The sequence below is a fragment of the Panthera onca genome, chromosome C2 (assembly GCF_046562875.1).
Source record: "Panthera onca isolate mPanOnc1 chromosome C2, mPanOnc1 haplotype 2, whole genome shotgun sequence".
In the NCBI taxonomy this organism is placed as follows: domain Eukaryota; kingdom Metazoa; phylum Chordata; class Mammalia; order Carnivora; family Felidae; genus Panthera; species Panthera onca.
In genome coordinates, this window is record NC_138347.1 from 148,602,387 (window position 1) to 148,620,092 (window position 17,706).

The 17,706-nt window shown below is 44.1% G+C and overlaps 1 protein-coding gene across 6 annotated transcripts in view; it reads left to right on the forward strand.

Moving 5' to 3' along the window:
• The first annotated feature begins 2,365 nt into the window (after positions 1 to 2,365).
• CCDC13 (coiled-coil domain containing 13) overlaps positions 2,366 to 17,706 on the forward strand; it is a 56,089-nt gene continuing 40,748 nt past the window's right edge. Inside the window, exons 1-3 of one of the 6 annotated variants that reach the window (XM_060638393.3) lie at positions 2,366 to 2,494; positions 6,883 to 7,083; positions 16,713 to 16,939. In XM_060638393.3, coding sequence (XP_060494376.1) covers positions 7,027 to 7,083; positions 16,713 to 16,939 — 284 coding nt within the window. In that variant the 5' untranslated portion in view covers positions 2,366 to 2,494; positions 6,883 to 7,026. Of the gene's footprint in view, positions 2,495 to 6,882; positions 7,084 to 16,692; positions 16,940 to 17,706 lie in introns of those variants that run through there. The other 5 variants (XM_060638387.3, XM_060638388.3, XM_060638390.3 and 2 more) reach the window with 5 other exon arrangements.

Here is a 17,706-nt window from a genome sequence, read left to right on the forward strand (position 1 = left end):
AACAGATGAACATAAGGGAAGGGAAACAAAAATAATATAAACACAGGGAGGGGGACAAAACAGAAGAGACTCCTAAATATGGAGAACAAACTGAGGGTTACTGGAGGGGTTGTGGGAGGGGGGAGGGGCTAAATGGGTAAGGGGCATTAAGGAATCTACTCCTGGAATCATTGTTTCACTGTATGCTAATTTGGATGTAAATTTTAAAAAATAAAAAATAAAATGAAAAAAGTAAAAAACAATTTGTTGTAACATATACATAACAAAATTTACCATTTTAACAATTTTTAAGTATACAACTCATGGACACTAAGTACACCTAACAATGCTGTGCAGCTATTACCACCATCTGCCTTCAGAACCTTCTCATCATCCCAAACAGAAACTTAATACCCTTCAATAACTCTCATTTCCCTCTTCCCCTCCCCCCTGCCAACATCTCTTCTACTTTCTGTCTCTATGAATTTGCCTATTCTAGGTACCTAAAATAAATGGAATTCTACAATATTTGTTCTTTTATGCCTGGTCCATTTCATGTTAGCATAATGTTCTCAAGGTTCATCCATACTGTAGCAAGTGTCAGAATTTCTTTCCTTTTTATGTCTGAATAATATTCCACTGTATGGATAGACCACATTTTGTTTATCCATTCATCTGTTGATGGACATTTGGGTTGTTTCCACCTTTGGGTTATTCTGAATAGTGCTGCTATGAACATGGGTGTACAAATATCTGTTTGAGTCCCTGCTTTCATATTTTGGGTATATATCCAGAAGTGAAATTCCTGGATTATTTAACTTCTTGAAGAACTGACAAACTTTTCTATAGAGGCCGCACCATTTTATATTCCTTAGCCAAACTGTACATGAAAAATTCATATACAAAACTGTACATGAATGTTTGTATCAGCTTTATTTGTAATGTCCCCAAACTGGAAACAGCCTAGAAGTCTTTCAGTGGGTGAATGGTTAAACTGACATATCCATACCGTAGAAAGCTACTCAGAATAAAAAGGAACAAAGTATTGATACACAAAACAACTTGGATGAATTTCCAAAGAATTATTCTGGGTAAAAAAGTCAGTCCCCAAAAGTTAGATACTGTGTATTTATATAACATTTTTGAAATGACAACATTTTAGAAAAGACAGATCAGTGGTTACCAGGGTTTAGGGACTGGAAGGTGGGAAAGGGATGTGAGTGTGGTTAGAAAAGCCCAAGAGAGGGATCCTTGCAGTGAATGAAGGTTCAATATCCTGACTGTGGTGGTGGATATGCAAACTACCACCAATGTGTAAAATCGAATAGAAGAAAATACACCAGAAACATGAATACAAATAAAACGTGAAAAGATAGATGGATTATATCCTGTCAATATTCTTCTGGTTGATGTTGCAAAAGGTGGTCTGGTGCCACATGTCCATGCAGGTCTCTGAGGGTGAATGCCTCATGGGGGGAGAAAAAGCAAGAAAAGCAACTATGACATGTCTGATGATTTTCAAATTATAAAGGCCTGAATAAATATTTAGAAAGCATCCTTGAATCTTATTTCATATAAATTTGCCTCCCACTTGCATATAGTCCTGAATATAGTAGCGACTTATATTGGGCAGTGACTTAAAAAAAAACAAAAACAAGTGTTTTTCCACGATGAAAATAGACCATGTTCATTATTTTTAACATGCCCAAAGGTGCAAAAATAAAAACAGCATTGTAATTTCACCACCCAAAAATAACCATTTTTAAAAAATATTTCTATATATTCCTCCCAGACTTGTTTGTGTTTGAAAAAAACACAAGTTTATTTAGCAATTACTATTCTGCGTCCCGCTTTTTTCACTACCACAATACAATTTTCCCCCACATTTTTTTCTTTTTTAATGTTTATTTATTTTTGAAAGAGAGAACCAGAGTGTGAGCGGAGAGGGGCAGAGAGAGTGAGAGACACAAAATCCGAAGACACAGGCTCCAGGCTCCCCAAACTGTTAGCACAGAGCCTGATGCGGGGCTGGAAGTCACCAACTGTGAGATCATGACCTGAACCTAAGTCAGACGCTTAACCGACTGGGCCACCCAAGTGCCCCTCCCCAGCATTTTCCAAAGACATTGTGAACGTGTCAAATTTCGTGGTGGGCCATTCACTTTTCAACTCTCCTGCAGGGCTGTGTATCTCTGCGTAGAATGCTTGGCCCACGAAACTTTTAAAACCTACCTTCCAGAATCGGACGACTGAGCCAACTTTAAAGTCTCAGGCACAGGAAGCCTCTTCCCACCCAGCCCACCGCTCTTTTCCCCAAACTGCTTCAACCCGCCCCACCTACGCTTTTCTTCACTTTTCCAGCTCCGGGCGCCCGCTCGGCCTCCGTAGACACGTGGTGACGTCACTCATAGAGCGTTTCTGGTTTCCCTGGTGACGGTTGTCGGGGCAGCGCGTGCAGGCGTCCAGAAGAGACCGAGCCGCTGCGGCCCTAAAAGTGAGGAGCGCAGTGACCGCTGTAAGTGTGGGGAAGGACGGAAGTCCCAGGCAGAAGCCGGGGGAGCCCACAGCCATTGGGGGGTCCGGACCCGCGCCGGAGCGCACGCGCTCGCCCGGGCGCCCTGACCTGCCCCTGGCCTGACCCTCCCTGCACGCGTGGCGGGCGAGGTCTCGCCCCACTTCATTCTGTGAGTCTCCACATACAGCCCTCTTCCCTCTCCAGGCAGACACGTAGTTCCCATGCAGTACAGGGGTTAGTGAGGTTCGGAGGGTGGGTCACCTGCCCGCAGTCACACAGCAGGTGGCATGGTCAGAAGTCCGGCCCAGGTCCGTCTGACCAGCGCACTGTCCTGGTATCTGCTACGGAGCCCTGCCGCACGAGTACCGAGAGGCGGAATGGGAACTACGCGACTTGGTGGCATCCACTTCCAGCATATTCCCGAGTCAGGGCCAGGCCCCCCCACACACACACGGGGGCCGAGCCGACGAGAGAGTCCCCTCAGAGCGGGACTCCCACCCGGGGAACCAGACATTTGCACCCCACCCCACCTCAAACCGATCCCTGCATTGATGCTACCTGAGACAGTCGGTGTCCCAATCTCTTGGGCTTCTCCTCTCCACCCCCAGGACCCTAGGCTGTTGCTAGGAATACACTAGGCTAACATAATAAAGGCGGGGTGGGGGGGTGGGGGGCGAGACGGAGTCTGGTAGGGCCAGAGGAGGCTCATGCCTGGAAGGGGCCTCAGCCCTTCGTCACTGGTCTCTGTCCTCTGGGATCTTTGCTTTGCTACAGAAAGTAGAGTAATGGGTGGGTGCCACTCTCCCCAGCCCTTGGCTCCCAGTCTTTCCTGAGCCAGACTTCCTTCCATGTAGACTTAGCCCTAACTTAAAAACAAAAACAAAAACTAATTAATAGGCTTTATTTCGTAGAGCAGTTTTAGATTTGCAGAAACACTGAACAGAAAATACAGAGAGTTCCTATATACTCCTCCTCCCTTTCCCCACTATTAACATCTTGCATTGGTGTTGCATATTAGTTGTTACCACTGATAAAGCTATCTGTTATTATTAAGTTAAAAAGTCCATGGTTTACATTAATGGGTTGTGTGTGTGTGTGTGTGTGTTGTACAGTTCTATGGATTTTGCCAAATGCATAATATCATGTATCCACCATTAAAGTATCCTACAGAAAAGTTTCACTCCCCCGAAAACCCCTTGTACTCCACTGTTCATCCCTCCTCCCCTCTCCCCAACCCCTGGCAACCACTGATCTTTTTACTTCTCTACAGTTTTGCCTTTTTTAGAATGTCATACAGTTGGAATCATACAGAATGTAGCCTTTCCACACTGGCTTCTTCACTTAGCAATATGCATTTAATTTTCCTTCATGTTTTTTTCATGGCTTGATAACTCATTTCTTTTCATCCCTAAATAGCATTGCCTTGTATAGTTGTACCAGTTTGTTTATTCACATATTGAAGGATATCTTGGTTGCTCTTTATTTTAGGTAATTACGCATAAAGCTACTATAAATATTCACTTACAGGTTTTCGTGTAGACACAAGTTTTCAAATCATTTGGGTAAATAATGATTGTTGGATCATTTGGTACGACATGGTTGGCTTTGCAAGAAACTGCCAAACTGTCTTCCAAAATAGCTGTACCATTTTGTGTTCCCACCAGCAATGCATAAGATTTTCTGCTGCTTCATATCCTTACCAACATTTACTGTTGTCAGTGTTTTGGATTTTAGCCATTCTAATAGATGTGTAGTATCACATTGTTGTTTTAATTTGCAATTCCCTAATGACATATGATACTGATCATCTTTTCATATGCTTATTTGCCATCTATATATCTTCTTTGGTGAAATGTATGTTCAGATCTTTTGCTCCCTTTTTGATTGGGTTGTCATATTGTTGAATTCAAGAGTTCTTTTGTATATTTTGGATACAGTCCCTTATCAGATATGTGTTCTGCAGTCAAAGTTTTTCTTCCAGACTGTGGCTTGTCTTTTCATTCTCTTAACAGCGTCTTTTGCAGAGCAGAAGTTTTTAATTTTTTTTTTTCAGAAGTTTTTAATTTTAATGAAGTCCAACTTATCAGTTTTTTTCTTTCATGGATCGTGCTTTTGGTATCGTATCTTAGAACTCATTGCCAAACCCAAGACCATCTAGATTTTTTTCCTATATGATCTTCTAGTGGTTTTTTAGTTTTACATTTACATTTTACATTTAGGTCTATGACCCATTTTGATGTAATTTTGTGCAAGGTGTAAGGTCTGTGTCTAGATTTATTTTGTTGCACATGATGTCCAGTGGTTCCAACGCCATTTTTTAAAAAGGCTTTTTTCTTTCTTGAATTTCCTTTGCTTCATTTCAAAGATCAGTTGAATCTATTTGTCTGGGTCTATTTCTGGGCTCTCTACGTTCTGTTCCATTGATCTATTTGTGTGTTCTTTCCCCAATACCACACTGTTTTAATTTCTATAGCTTTATAGGAAGTCTTAAAGTTGGGTAGCATTAGTCCTCCAGTTTTGTTCTTCTCCTTCAATATTGTGTTGGCTATTCTAGGCCTTTTCATATAAACTTTAGAGTCACTTTGTTAGTATCCACAAATTAGCTTGCTGGGGTTTTGATTGGGACCTATAGTTGCAACTACAGATCAAGTTGGGAAGAATTGACATTATTAACAGTATTGAGTCTTCCTGTCCATGAACATGGAATATTTATTTAGTTCTTCTTTGATTTCTTTTCATCAGAGTTTTCTAGTTTTCCTCATACAGATTTTTCTTTTCTTTTTTTTTTTTTTTGTTAAAAAAATTTTTTTAACGTTTATTTATTTTTGAGACAGAGAGAGACAGAGCATGAACAGGGGAGGGGCAGAGAGAGAGAGGGAGATACAGAATCTGAAACAGGCTCCAGGCTCTGAGCTGTCAGCACAGAGCCCGACGCGGGGCTCGAACTCACGGACCGTGAGATCATGACCTGGGCTAAAGTCGGACGCATAACCGACCAAGCCACCCAGGCACCCCCAGATTTTTTACATATACTTATATACATATATTTTTTATATACATACATTTATGTACATCTACATATTTACATATACGTGTTAGATGTATACTCAAGTAGCTCCATGGTTTAATGTGAATGTAGATGGTGTTGCATTTAAATTTCAATTTCTAGTTGCTCTTTGCTGGTAGGTAGAAAAACAATCGACTGTTGTATATTAACCTCTGTCCCATGACCTTGCTGTAATTGCTTATTGGTTCCAGGATTTTGTTTTTGTTGTTGATTCTCTGAGATTTTCTACATAACCAATCATGTCATCTGAGAAGAAGACAGTTTTATTTTTTTCTTTCCAATCTTTAATTGTTACTTTTCCTCTTCCGTTGTCAGAAACAGGAGCAGATTTCCCTCTGTTTTTCGTAGTGAGAATCTGGTAGGGTTCCTGGAGATAAAAATCACAAAACTATGAGGGCTGAACCCCGAGGAGTTTTAAAACTGCAACCTAAGCCACACAGGGTCGTCAGCAATTCATCAGTTAGAGATTAGTGTTTCTACCCATATTGACTCTAGCTGCAGGCTTCTGCTCCAGTAAACTGTGATTCTCTGTATTCACCTGACTCTCCAATATTCAGGGCAGTACTTTGCCCTGTGACCTCAATTGTCTAAGGATTCTAAGTTCCACTGATTTCCAGTTGTTGATTTTTAGTTTAGATCTTTTTCTTATCGTGAGGATAGGAATGATAACTTCTAAAACTCTTTACATGTCAGAAGTTTCTGCTCAGCTTTAACTTTTGAAACCCTCCGCACCTTTGCTTCTACTACTCAAGTCCAGAGCAAGTAGCAAGACGACTGGTCATGCCCTCAAAGCACCACATGTAGAAGGCACAAATGTTATTAAGATGGATTTTAAAGAAATGCTTTCTAAACATTTGCTACAATTACATGCGAGTAGCATATTCACAGATACAGCAGCTGGTTACCAAAGATGGTTGGACTAAGGGAGGTCAGATTCATTCATTTGTTCCAGAAATATTTACTGAGTACCTACTGTGTGCTAAATACCGTTACAGGTCTGCAGTACAGTAATGAACAAAATAGATTAAAATGTACACTCTTAGCTTACAAGCTAGTTGGAGAACATAGGTGATAAGTAGGTAAAATGTTCTGTATATCAGATGGTGAGAAGTGTGATGGAGAAAAATAAATCTGGGCAGGGGAGAGGGAGTTCAAGGGGCGGAAGCAAGGGAAGAGAATGCATTATTAGGTAGGGTGGTCAGGGAAGGTCTCCCTGAAAACATCCCCTTTGAGTAGACACCTGTCTACTTGTCTGGCAATGAGGGAGGAAAAGTAACCATTACAGGTTGAAAAGGAAGAAATAAAACTGTCTTGTTCTCAGATGACCTGATTGTCTATGTAGATAATCCCAAAGAATCAACAAAAACAACAAAAATCCTGGAACTAAATGTAAATATCCTGGGAAGAACATTTCAGCAGAGGAACAGCCAGCGTGGAAGTCTGTGAGTTTGATGCATTCTTGATAATGAAAGATGGTTTGCAAGAGGAACCAGATTACACTGGGCCCTGTTTTTATGCTGAGGTGAGCATGGTCCGACTTACCTACTAACAGGGTTTCTCTGGCTGATGTGTTGAGAAAAGACCATGGGGTGGAGGGCAAGGGCAGATGTATGGACATGAATTAGGAGGCTACAGTAAGGATCAAGAGGTGGGAAGTGTTCAGATTCTGGGTATATTCTGAATGTAGACAAAGAGAATTTGCTGATGGATTACCTATGCAGGGGGAGTAGAGGGCACTGATCATTAGAGGCACTGCCATTTTTCATTTTGCCACAGAGCCTTCACACATGCTGTGCCTCTGTCCCAAATGCTCTTCCTCTACTTAACTCCTACTCGTACTTCCGGTCGCAGCTCACTTCCTTGGGATTGCTCTCCTGGATTCCCCCAGGCTACATCAAACTCTCTGATAGAGACTATCAGCACTATGTATCTCCTTCAGAACATCACCATTATCATTTTATGCTTTTTTATGTGATCATTTGATCAATGTCTGTCTCCTCCACCAGACTAGAAACTCCATGAGGAGAGAGCTATTCATATGCCAATAAACATTTGCCGAATGATCTTCTGACCCACATCCTACACGAGCAAAGGAAATCAAGTTGAGTGTCTTTAGTGCTGTTTGCTCTAAAGCCGAAATTGCTGCTGTGGTTCCTTTATTCATTCATGGCATAAATGTTCATTTAGCACCCACTGCATACCCATGCTGGCTTGTGCTGCAGAGACAAGATTCGGAGATGAACATGACAGTTTCTATACCATGAGGGTAGGTGGAAGGTGACAGAAAGTCTTCCAGTCTTTCATCTGGACCCCCCCCCCCCCCCAAATATAAACGGCAGGCATATCTTTGTTCCTGCTTTTAATATACACCAACCACACTGTCATGAAGTAGTCAGGAATCAGGCAGGGCCAACGGGTGTTTTGAAAAACTTAGCTTTAGCATTACTTCTTTTGTTTTTCAAAAGTAAAAGTTTTCCTTTCTGTTTCCTGGGAATCAGCATCCCCTGCTTAGATCCATGTTGTTGGCCAAGGGTCTACCTTGATTTGCAATTAAATTGTTTAGGAAGGGAAAGAAGAATGTGGTCGGGGCCCATCTCAGAAGGTTCCTGGCATCCACCCTTCAGTTGCCCCTGTCTGCAGCTTCCTGCCACCCCAGCCTCCGCCCTGATCAGTCCACCCTGCCTCTTCTTCAGACTCACCCATCTGTTCCCCTCTCTGCCTAGTAATATCTGCTCACCTCTTATCTGCTCCCAGCATCTTTTCTTCCTCCATCTTCCCCTTCTCTCTCCCACCTCCTACCTAGCCTCCTGCTCACCCTTTCCCCATAGTGCTTTGTCCACACCCCAGTCTTGGCCACCTGAGGCCCCAGGTCAGGCTGCCCTTCCGAGCCCCAGGCCCACCCAGCATCTCCATGTGGAAAGCCTAGGGAGTCTCAAACTCAGCAGTGCCTGGCACTGGGCTTGCCAGCAGCTTGGAAAACTCCTCTGCCTGGAATAACCATCTCCCCAGCCACTCAAACCCAAACCTTCTAGACTCCCCTCTCCTTCTCTCCTGCACACTTGCCTCACATTTCTTCCATTTCGGCATCATTCCCGTTCCCCATTCTCCATCCCCACTGCCGCAGCCTTGATTTAGGACCACTTTCCTTCCCGGAAGCATCCTCCCAACTAGGCCCCTTTGTCTCCAGCTTCACAAAATGCAAGTGCGATCCTGTGTGCATCCTCTAAACATCCCCATCATCTTCAGGTTGAAGTTCAGGCTCCTTAGGTGAGCCAGATAAGACCTTCTTTCCAGTCCCTCCCCAAACCTCTGCGCTGCCCTCTGTCCGTCCTGAGCCTTTCTCGGTTCCCCACACTCATCACATTCTCTCTGCAAATGCTCTTCTTTTGACAGGACAGCCCTCTGCCCCCCACCCCTGGCGCCCTCTTCTTCCACTGGAGCCAGATTCTTTAGCACTCAACTTCAGGCTGACTCAGTGCCTCCCTCTCCTGCAGGTTTTCCCAGCCTCTCAGAGCACCTGCCCCCCTTATTCTCAGGCCTCACTCATCATTAGACTCACCTGGGACACTTTAAAAATAGATGCAAAAAAATAAATAAAATTTAAAATATAAATAAAAATAGACAGATGCCCAGGCCACAGCCCAGACCAACGACATCCAAATCCCTGACAGAGCAGATGCTAATGCCCTGGCGGCTGATGTAGACCAAAGGTGCCCCGTCGGTGCAGACGTGCTGTCTGTCTCCCACAGACTTGACTGGGTTGAGGACACCCCATCTCATATGATGAGAAAGATGATAATAGATAAACTGTCAGGAGTGGTCACATGCCAGGCACTGTAATACACACTTTCCATTCATTCTCTCATTTAATCCCCACAGCCACCCTGTGAAGTATATAACGATTATCATCCCATGAGATCATGACCTGAGCCGAAGTCGGATGCTCAACCAACTGAGCCACCCAGGCGCCCCTACAAGTTATTCTTTATTCATTTATTTACTCATTCATTTTTTAAGTTTTTTTATATAAAAAAATTGAAGTAGGGGCACCTGGGTGGCTCAGGTTAAACGTCTGACTTTGGCTCAGGTCATGGTCACATGGTTCATGGGTTTAAGCCCTGCATTGGGCTCTGTGCTGACAGCTCAGAGCCTGGAGCCTGCTTCGGATTCTGTGTTTCCCTCTCTCTCTGCCCCGCCCTTGCTTGTGCTCTGTCTCTCAAAAATAAATAAACATTAAAAAAAATTTTTTTTTAATTGAAGTAGAGTTTACACACAATGTTTCAATAGTTTCAGGTGTACAATATAGTGATTCCACATCTCTATGTTATGCTGTACTCACCACAATGAGGGTAGCCACCGTCTGTCACCTACAGCAATGTTGCAGTACCATTGACTATATTCTCTATGCTGTGCCTTTCATCCTGTGACGTATTCATTCTATAACTAGAAGCCGGTAACTCCCACTCCCGTTCCCCCATTTTACCCGTCTCCCACCCCCTCCTCTTTGGCAACTACCAGTTTGCTCTCTGTATCATTCATCCATTTTTTTTCTTTCGTCTTTGAGCACCTGCTATATTCAGTGACAATTCTAAAATATTAATTGAAGGCCCATTCTGGGAAAGATGCTGAAAATTAGGAAATAAGACCTAAGATCCCTGCCCTTAAGAGTCCTCTTAGTAAAAGGAATAGAAACAAAGCCATAGATAATTATAATACATTAAGGTAAATTTAGTGATCAAGGGATGCCCAAGGGATTCTAGGAGTCTACAGAGTGTCCCCAGGGGAATCTTCAAGCTAAACAGGAGTTTTGGGGAAGGAGGAGAGGCGAGGAGGGAAGAACCTGGGGAGGAAGGCATCCCAGGAAGGTAGAGTGGCTGAAACAAGCCTGTGAGATGCCTCCAGGCTTGAGCACTGGGAGGAGTTACAAAACCAAACATCTGCAAGGACTGATGGGAAATGAAAGTGAGTGAATCCAGCAGGTGTGAGAGAAAGAACAGCATTTACAAGCAACGATACCAGACAGCCGATGTGGATGTGCCGGCTGCAGCATCTGGGAGTGGTAGGGATGGTGTTGAGTGGAAAGAGCATAGCCTGCCCGGAGGGAACTCCTTCTGCTAAGAAGCTGCTGTCCATGTAAGGCTAGGGACCCAGCACGGCCAAACCTGTAAACTTGTCAAAAAGAAGCTGGAAATCTGGATTTACTTGAAATCTACAGATGTTTGAATGTTTTTTATTTTTTTTTTAACGTTTATTTATTTTTGAGACAGAGAGAGACAGAGCATGAATGGGGGAGGGTCAGAGAGAGAGGGAGACACAGAATCTGAAACAGGCTCCAGGCTCTGAGTGGTCAGCACAGAGGGCTCGAACTCACGGACCGCGAGATCATGACCTGAGCCGAAGTCGGACGCTTAACCGACTGAGCCACCCAGGCGCCCCTACAGGTGTTTGAATGTTGACAACAAATTCAAATCCTCACGGAGCATTCTGAGCAAGTTAAAGAAAAATGTGGGGTGGATGCAGCTCTCAGACCAGCCAGAGTGCCCTCCATGAGTCCTGGCCGGGTCTTGGAAAGGCAGGAGCCACTCAGATCTGGTTTAAAAAGATCCCAAATGATCAGGTGCAGTATAGGTTAGAAGTACCCAGACAAGGCCCAGGGAAGGTGGGAGGCAGGCAGCCAGAGAGATGGGGAGGCACCAGGGGAATATTGGGGTGAGCGGGCAGGAGATAAGGTGCAGAGGAGGTGACCTTGTGATGTGAAGGAATGGCTGTGGAGGCTAGAGGGAGCTATGTCATGGGGCTGGGTCACTGTGGGCCCAGTAGCCCGAGAAGGCTTTCTGCTAATGGGTCACAAGAATCACTGTGAGGGCCTGGGAGCCTCTGTATGTGGGGCAAGAGAAGGAGGAAGGGATTCCCCAAGACAGACCACCAGAAAGGGAGAAAAAATAGTATTTTGTTCCTACCACGCATAGCTGACAAAGTACCTTCATGCACCACCACCCAATTTGCATTTGCCCCTTACAGCACATCTATGGTCTCCTTCTCATCTCCTGCTTACTGAAGAGGGATTGAGGCCCAAAGAGGTCTAGAAACTTTCTTTCTTTTTTTTTTAATGTTTATTTATTTTTGAGACAGAGAGAGACAGAGCATGAATGGGGGGAGGGTCAGAGAGAGAGGGAGGCACAGAATCCGAAGCAGGCTCCAGGCTCTGAGCTGTCAGCACAGAGCCCGACACGGGGCTCGAACTCATGGACCATGATCATGACCTGAGCCGAAGTCAGACGCTTAACCAACTGAGCCACCCAGGTGCCCCTAGAAACTTTCTAACTCACACAGCTGGGATAGAGCAAGTTCACCCTGAAACTCAGGTGCTGTCTCAGCTTGGGCCAAGCTACTTGTACGGTAGCCCAGACCAGCAGTGTCCAACATCCAGGCTGTACCCTGACCAATGACATCAGGATCCCTGGGTGGGGGACCCAGGCACCAGTATCTTAAAAGCTCCGGGTGTTTTCAGTGTGTAGCAGGGGTGGGAACCGCTGTTTTATATGCTAGTCACAGCCTCCAAGTTGCTTTTCCAAGTTGCTGTTGACCCAGAATGATTATTAATAGCTCTTCCTTTCACTCTCCAAGGTGACCCAATTTGGAAAATGAAGTATATGATGGTCCCTTATAATCTACAAAAAATAGGGAATCACAGGATAAACTTAGTTTTAAACTCTCCAGTTATATTTTCAAATAATAGGCTCAATAGGGTTTTCTTGAATCTCTAGGCACTTTTTCAGGTGAAATTCCCCTAAATTGCGTTGGCAAACTAAGGCGCACAGTCCAAATCCAGCTCACTGCCTATTTTTGTAATAAAGTTTTATTGGAACACAGCCACACCCACTCATTTCTGTCTTGTCTATTGCTGCTTTCCATTACAACAGCAGAATACTTGTAACAGAAACCATATGGCCCACAAAGCCTAAAATATTTACTATCTGGCCCTTTACAGAAAAAGTCTGATTTTCCCGTTTATATAACATTGAGTCTGATTGTTAAGTTACATTATATCCCTAGGTGTCCCAAAAGATGGGATGGGGAATTGAGTGACTATGGTCAGCTGTGCAGTCAGCCGTGCCTGTGTGACTGAGTCCCCCGTAAAAACACTTTTGCTTGTCTGCTTGTTTAATGAAGTCTGAGCAGAGGCTTATCTATGGCTGTCACACATTCAGCAGAGGTGTCCAGGGGTTCCTGTAGTTTGAGGGTCCCCAAGACTATCCTGAGCTTCCACGATTTGATAGAAGCACTCACAGAACTCAGCAAAGCTGGTATACAGTTAATTCTGATGAAAGAGCACAGATTAAAATCAGCAAAGGAAAAAGGCACATTGGGCAGAGTCCAGGAGACACAAGGCACAAGCTTCCAGTTGTCCTCTCCCAGTGGCATCTCGGGAACAGTGCTTGCTTCTCCCAGCCACAATGCATGATAACATGCATGGAGCATTGCGAGCCAGGGAAACTCACCCAAGCATTGGGGTCCAGGGTTTTACTGGGGGTCAGTCACACACGCATGGCTGACTGCATACATGACTGACCTTAGTCATTCAATTTCCCACCCTTCCAGAGGTAAAGCTGATAGGGCATGGCACAAGGTCTCCATCATAAAATCACATTGTTAGCATAGACCATCTTGAGTGGCCCAAGCGCAGGTAAAGAAAGGCTTTATTGTCAGGCAGGATATACCTAAGACTTAGAGGTTACCTCCTTCAGAGCAGGTCAAGGGCCAAACCTTCCTTTGGAATGTGCAGGGTGTGGACAACCCAGACTTGCTGAGTTAATTCCTCTAACAGGGCAGAGTGATATAGTTATAGTTATAGTTATAGTTATAGTTATAGTTATAGTTATAGTTATAGTTATAGTTATAGTTATATAGTTCCTCTAACAGGGCAGAACGATATAGTTATAGTTATAGTTATAGTTATAGTTATAGTTATAGTTATAGTTATAGTTATAGTTATAGTTATAGTTATATAGTTCCTCTAACAGGGCAGAGCTACCTAGTGAGGAATTCCAAGGTAACACCAGCTCCTCTTTTGCTGTGACAGGCTCAAAGGCCATACCGTGGGCTCAGTTCTCAGCACATCCCAACCACCTGGGCAGCACTAACACAGCCCCATGCCTGGTCTCCACCCCAGACTAGTTAGATCGAATCCTACAGGCCTGGGGCCTGGACATCAGTACTTTTGGATTGTATCCCTGCAGATTCAATATTAAAACAGCTTTAAGAAGCTCTGGGTGTAGGCTCTGGGACCACCCCTGAGGACAGGGTAGGGATAAGTACAGTGGAAAGGTGTTGCTGGAGCAGCTGGGGGTGGCCAGGCAGGGGGCACGTTCTTCCTGGGGGCTCAGGAAAGGATGTGGTGTTTGTGCTGGGCCTGGGAGAACCAGCAAGGTTTAAGTCTAGGGGAGAAGGACATATAGGGACAGAGCAGCAAGGTGAGACTAGAACTGGCCTTAAGAAGGGGAAAGTTGGCTGGAAGAAGAGACAGAGGCTTAATCCCCCAACACCTTTAATGCCTTTGGACTTGGATTTGCAGCTAATGGGCACCTGCTGAAGTTCTCTGGTGCAGGAGTGTGTCAGACTAAGAGCTGTGCTAAGAGCCAGCCAATGCAGGGTAGACTACAAGTAGGAAAAAGGAGAGGGCAGCCAGGGCAGTAAGGACCTGCTTGAACAGTCCTAGGACAGAACCATCTGCCATTTGTTCATCAAATACTCATTTCCTGCCTGCTACACACCAGGCCCTGTTCTAGGCACTGAGGATCCAACAGTGAACATCAGATAGTGCTTGCCATTGTAGGACTGGCAGAGAGGGAGAGAAGCAATCAATAAACATGCAGTGTGTCAGGCGAAGCTAAGTGCTGTGGAGAAAGATACAACAGGGTAAGGGGTGTGGGGAGTGAGAATAAGAAAGTTTTCCACAATGGAATGGTGTAGAGACCTCTCTGATAAAGTGACATTTGAAAGAAGTGAGTAAAGTGGATGTCTGGGGGGAGAGCATTCTAGGGAGAGGGAATGGCAAGTACAAATGCCCTGAGGTGGTCGTGAGCATAATGAGAGTGGGGCTGGAAATACACGGACATTTATGTAAAGACATTTATGGAGGATCAACGAGATTTATCACTACTTGGATGGTGGGTGGATGATGTGACTTCAGTTTGGTTTCAGGCAGGGGTGCTTAGCACCAGACATGAGGAGGCCGTTTAAAAATTCCAGTGTCCGTGCTCTGTTATTCTGTTTACCTGAAGTTCAAAAGTAGACAAAAATACCCAGAATGTATGAGGAACTCTGACCTCTCAATAATAAGCAGACAACGTGATTTAAAAATGGGCAAAAAATATCAATAGACATGTCACAAAAGAAGATATGAAAATGGCCAGTAAGCACAGGAAAAGATGCTCGATATAATTTGATATCAGGGCAATGCAAATTAAAACCACATTGAGATGCTACTTCATAGTCACTAGAGAGACTAAAATTTAGACTGACCATACTAAGTGCTGGCAAGGATATGGAGCAACTGGAACTCTCAAACACTGCCGGTGGGAATGTAAAATGTTACAGCCACTCTAGAAAACAATTTAGCAGTTTCTTATAAAGCTAACATAAATTTACCATATAAGCTGGCATTTCCACTTCTATATATTTGCCCAAGGGAAATAAAAACATATGCTCACACAAAGACTTTCTTGTATATGAATGTTTGTAACAGTTTTTTTTTTTTAATTTTTTTTTTCAACGTTTTTTATTTATTTTTGGGACAGAGAGAGACAGAGCATGAACGGGGGAGGGTCAGAGAGAGAGGGAGACACAGAATCGGAAACAGGCTCCAGGCTCCGAGCCATCAGCCCAGAGCCTGACGCGGGGCTCGAACTCACGGACCGCGAGATCATCGCGGGGCTCGAACTCACGGACCGCGAGATCGTGACCTGGCTGAAGTCGGACGCTTAACCGACTGCGCCACCCAGGCGCCCCAACAGTTTTTATTCATAATAGCTGAAAATGGAAACAGCTCAGGTGTCCAATAACAGGTGAATATATGAACAAACTGTGGTATATCTATGTGATGGGATACTTACCCAACAATAAGCAGGAATGAACTAATGATGCATGCAACAATATTAATAAATCTCCAAAAGGTACTGCTAAGCACACACACACACACACACACACACACACACAAGAACAAAACAAAACAAAAACAAACCACAAAGGCTACCTACTGTATGATTGCAGTTATATGAAATTCTAGGAAAGACAAAATGTAAGGGATCAAAAGCAGATTAGAGTTTGCCTGGGACTGGGACTGGCAGGGAGTTTGTCTGCAGAGGGGCACAAAGGAACCTTTCTGGTGTGATAGAAATGTTCTACAGTGCTGCTGCTGGTGGCTGACACACGTATATGTGTTTGTCAAGACTCATTTGCACACATAAAATGGCATATTTTATTGTCAATGACTTATACTTTGGTAGAATTTAAAGATTAAAAAGAAAACATAAAACTCATCTTCAATGGCAGAGGTCGGAACAGTGGTTTCTTGGGGGGAATGACTGCCTGGAGAGGGCACAAGATAGTCTGCTTGGGGACAGGAAGTACTTATACCTTGATCCAGGTGGTCACCCCAGGGATGTATACTTACGTAATGGTCCATTGAGCTGTACATTCAGGATTTATGTACTTTACCATGTGTAAATTATACTTAGAATTTAAAAAATATGATGTCTGAACCCCGCTCCTGGAAATTGGGATTTAATTGGTTCAAGGATGTGTCCAAGCTTTGTTGTATTTTAGAAGCCCTTAGGAGATTCTAATATCCAGCCAGTGTGGAGAGCCATTGCTTTTAGAGACAGGAAGGAGAGCAGTGTTGAGTCTGAGCGATGGGGAGCAGGCTGGTGGCACATTCAGGGCAGGGGGAGGATGTTCAGCTCAGCCTTGGCTTTCAGGGGATTTGAGGTGAGGCTGGGTCTTCCAGGCTTCCATAGGGATACACACGAGGCTAAGCAGGGTACTGCAGACTTGGAGGCTGTAGACAGAGCTGACTGTGTGCTGAGTACTCTTGGGAAATGTGTGCTTGTTGGGGTTTGCTTCTGCGCAGGCTTCTTTTCCTACTCCTAGGGCAAGATGGCAGCAGATGAAGGTGCACGGGACACCTTGCGGCTCCAGTTCAAGGCCATGCAGGAGATGCAGCACAAAAGGTTGCAGAAGCAGATGGAGAAACAGAGGGAAAAGGAACTGAGCCTCGAAAGCAAAGTTGATGACCAAAAAGAGCCCTTGGAGATCTCGGATGGCCTCAGCCTTCTCCAAGCTGGGGAGCAAAACTCAAAAAACAGCTTCGAGCAGAGGTAAATGCAAACTTGAACCCTCCCAGGAGCACTGGAGGGAGGTAGGGAAGGTGGGCGAGAAATGATTACAGACAACTAGACAATCAGGTTGACTAGATGTGTGTGTATAAGTTGGGCCACAGAGGTTTTGACACAGAGGTTGTTACTGAAGATTTGCCTCTGATAGATCTGTGCTCCCGTGGATATAAGTTGGTATGAAATGTGTATAAAAATTGTTCAAAGTCAGATTGAAAATTTGAAACTCATCAGGGTTTATTCACTTGGATTTTCTTATTCCGTCTCTCTTTCATGAAAACCGTGTTTGGGTTTCTGAGGAGGTGGTTGGCTAACTCTGATGGTTCATAAGTGATGATTGCTGCAAATTCTCATCTGAGATCGTTCTCCTATGCCAATTCCCTTTCCTGACACATAACAACCATAAACATACCTGTCCTAAGAAAGCTCTTGGTGGGTTCCTTGGTTTTTCACAGTTGGTGAAAAGGTTGAAAGTAGTCTGGAATCTTCTCATTTTGTTTTAAATTCAGTGCATGTTGATTTATACTGGTTGTCAAAGCAGAAGTCTATATTGATACAAAATTCTCTGATAGTCAAAAAACAAAAACAAAAACAAAAAAACCAAAACCACACAATAGTTGTTGAGTTGTCTCTTTGCTTCTGGTTTGGCCCAGAATCTATCTTACCCATCCTCAGATGGGTACTTTTTATGGTTTCTCAACTTTCAAATGTTCCACTAAAAAATCTTAATAGGGAAAAACATACAGGTTGTG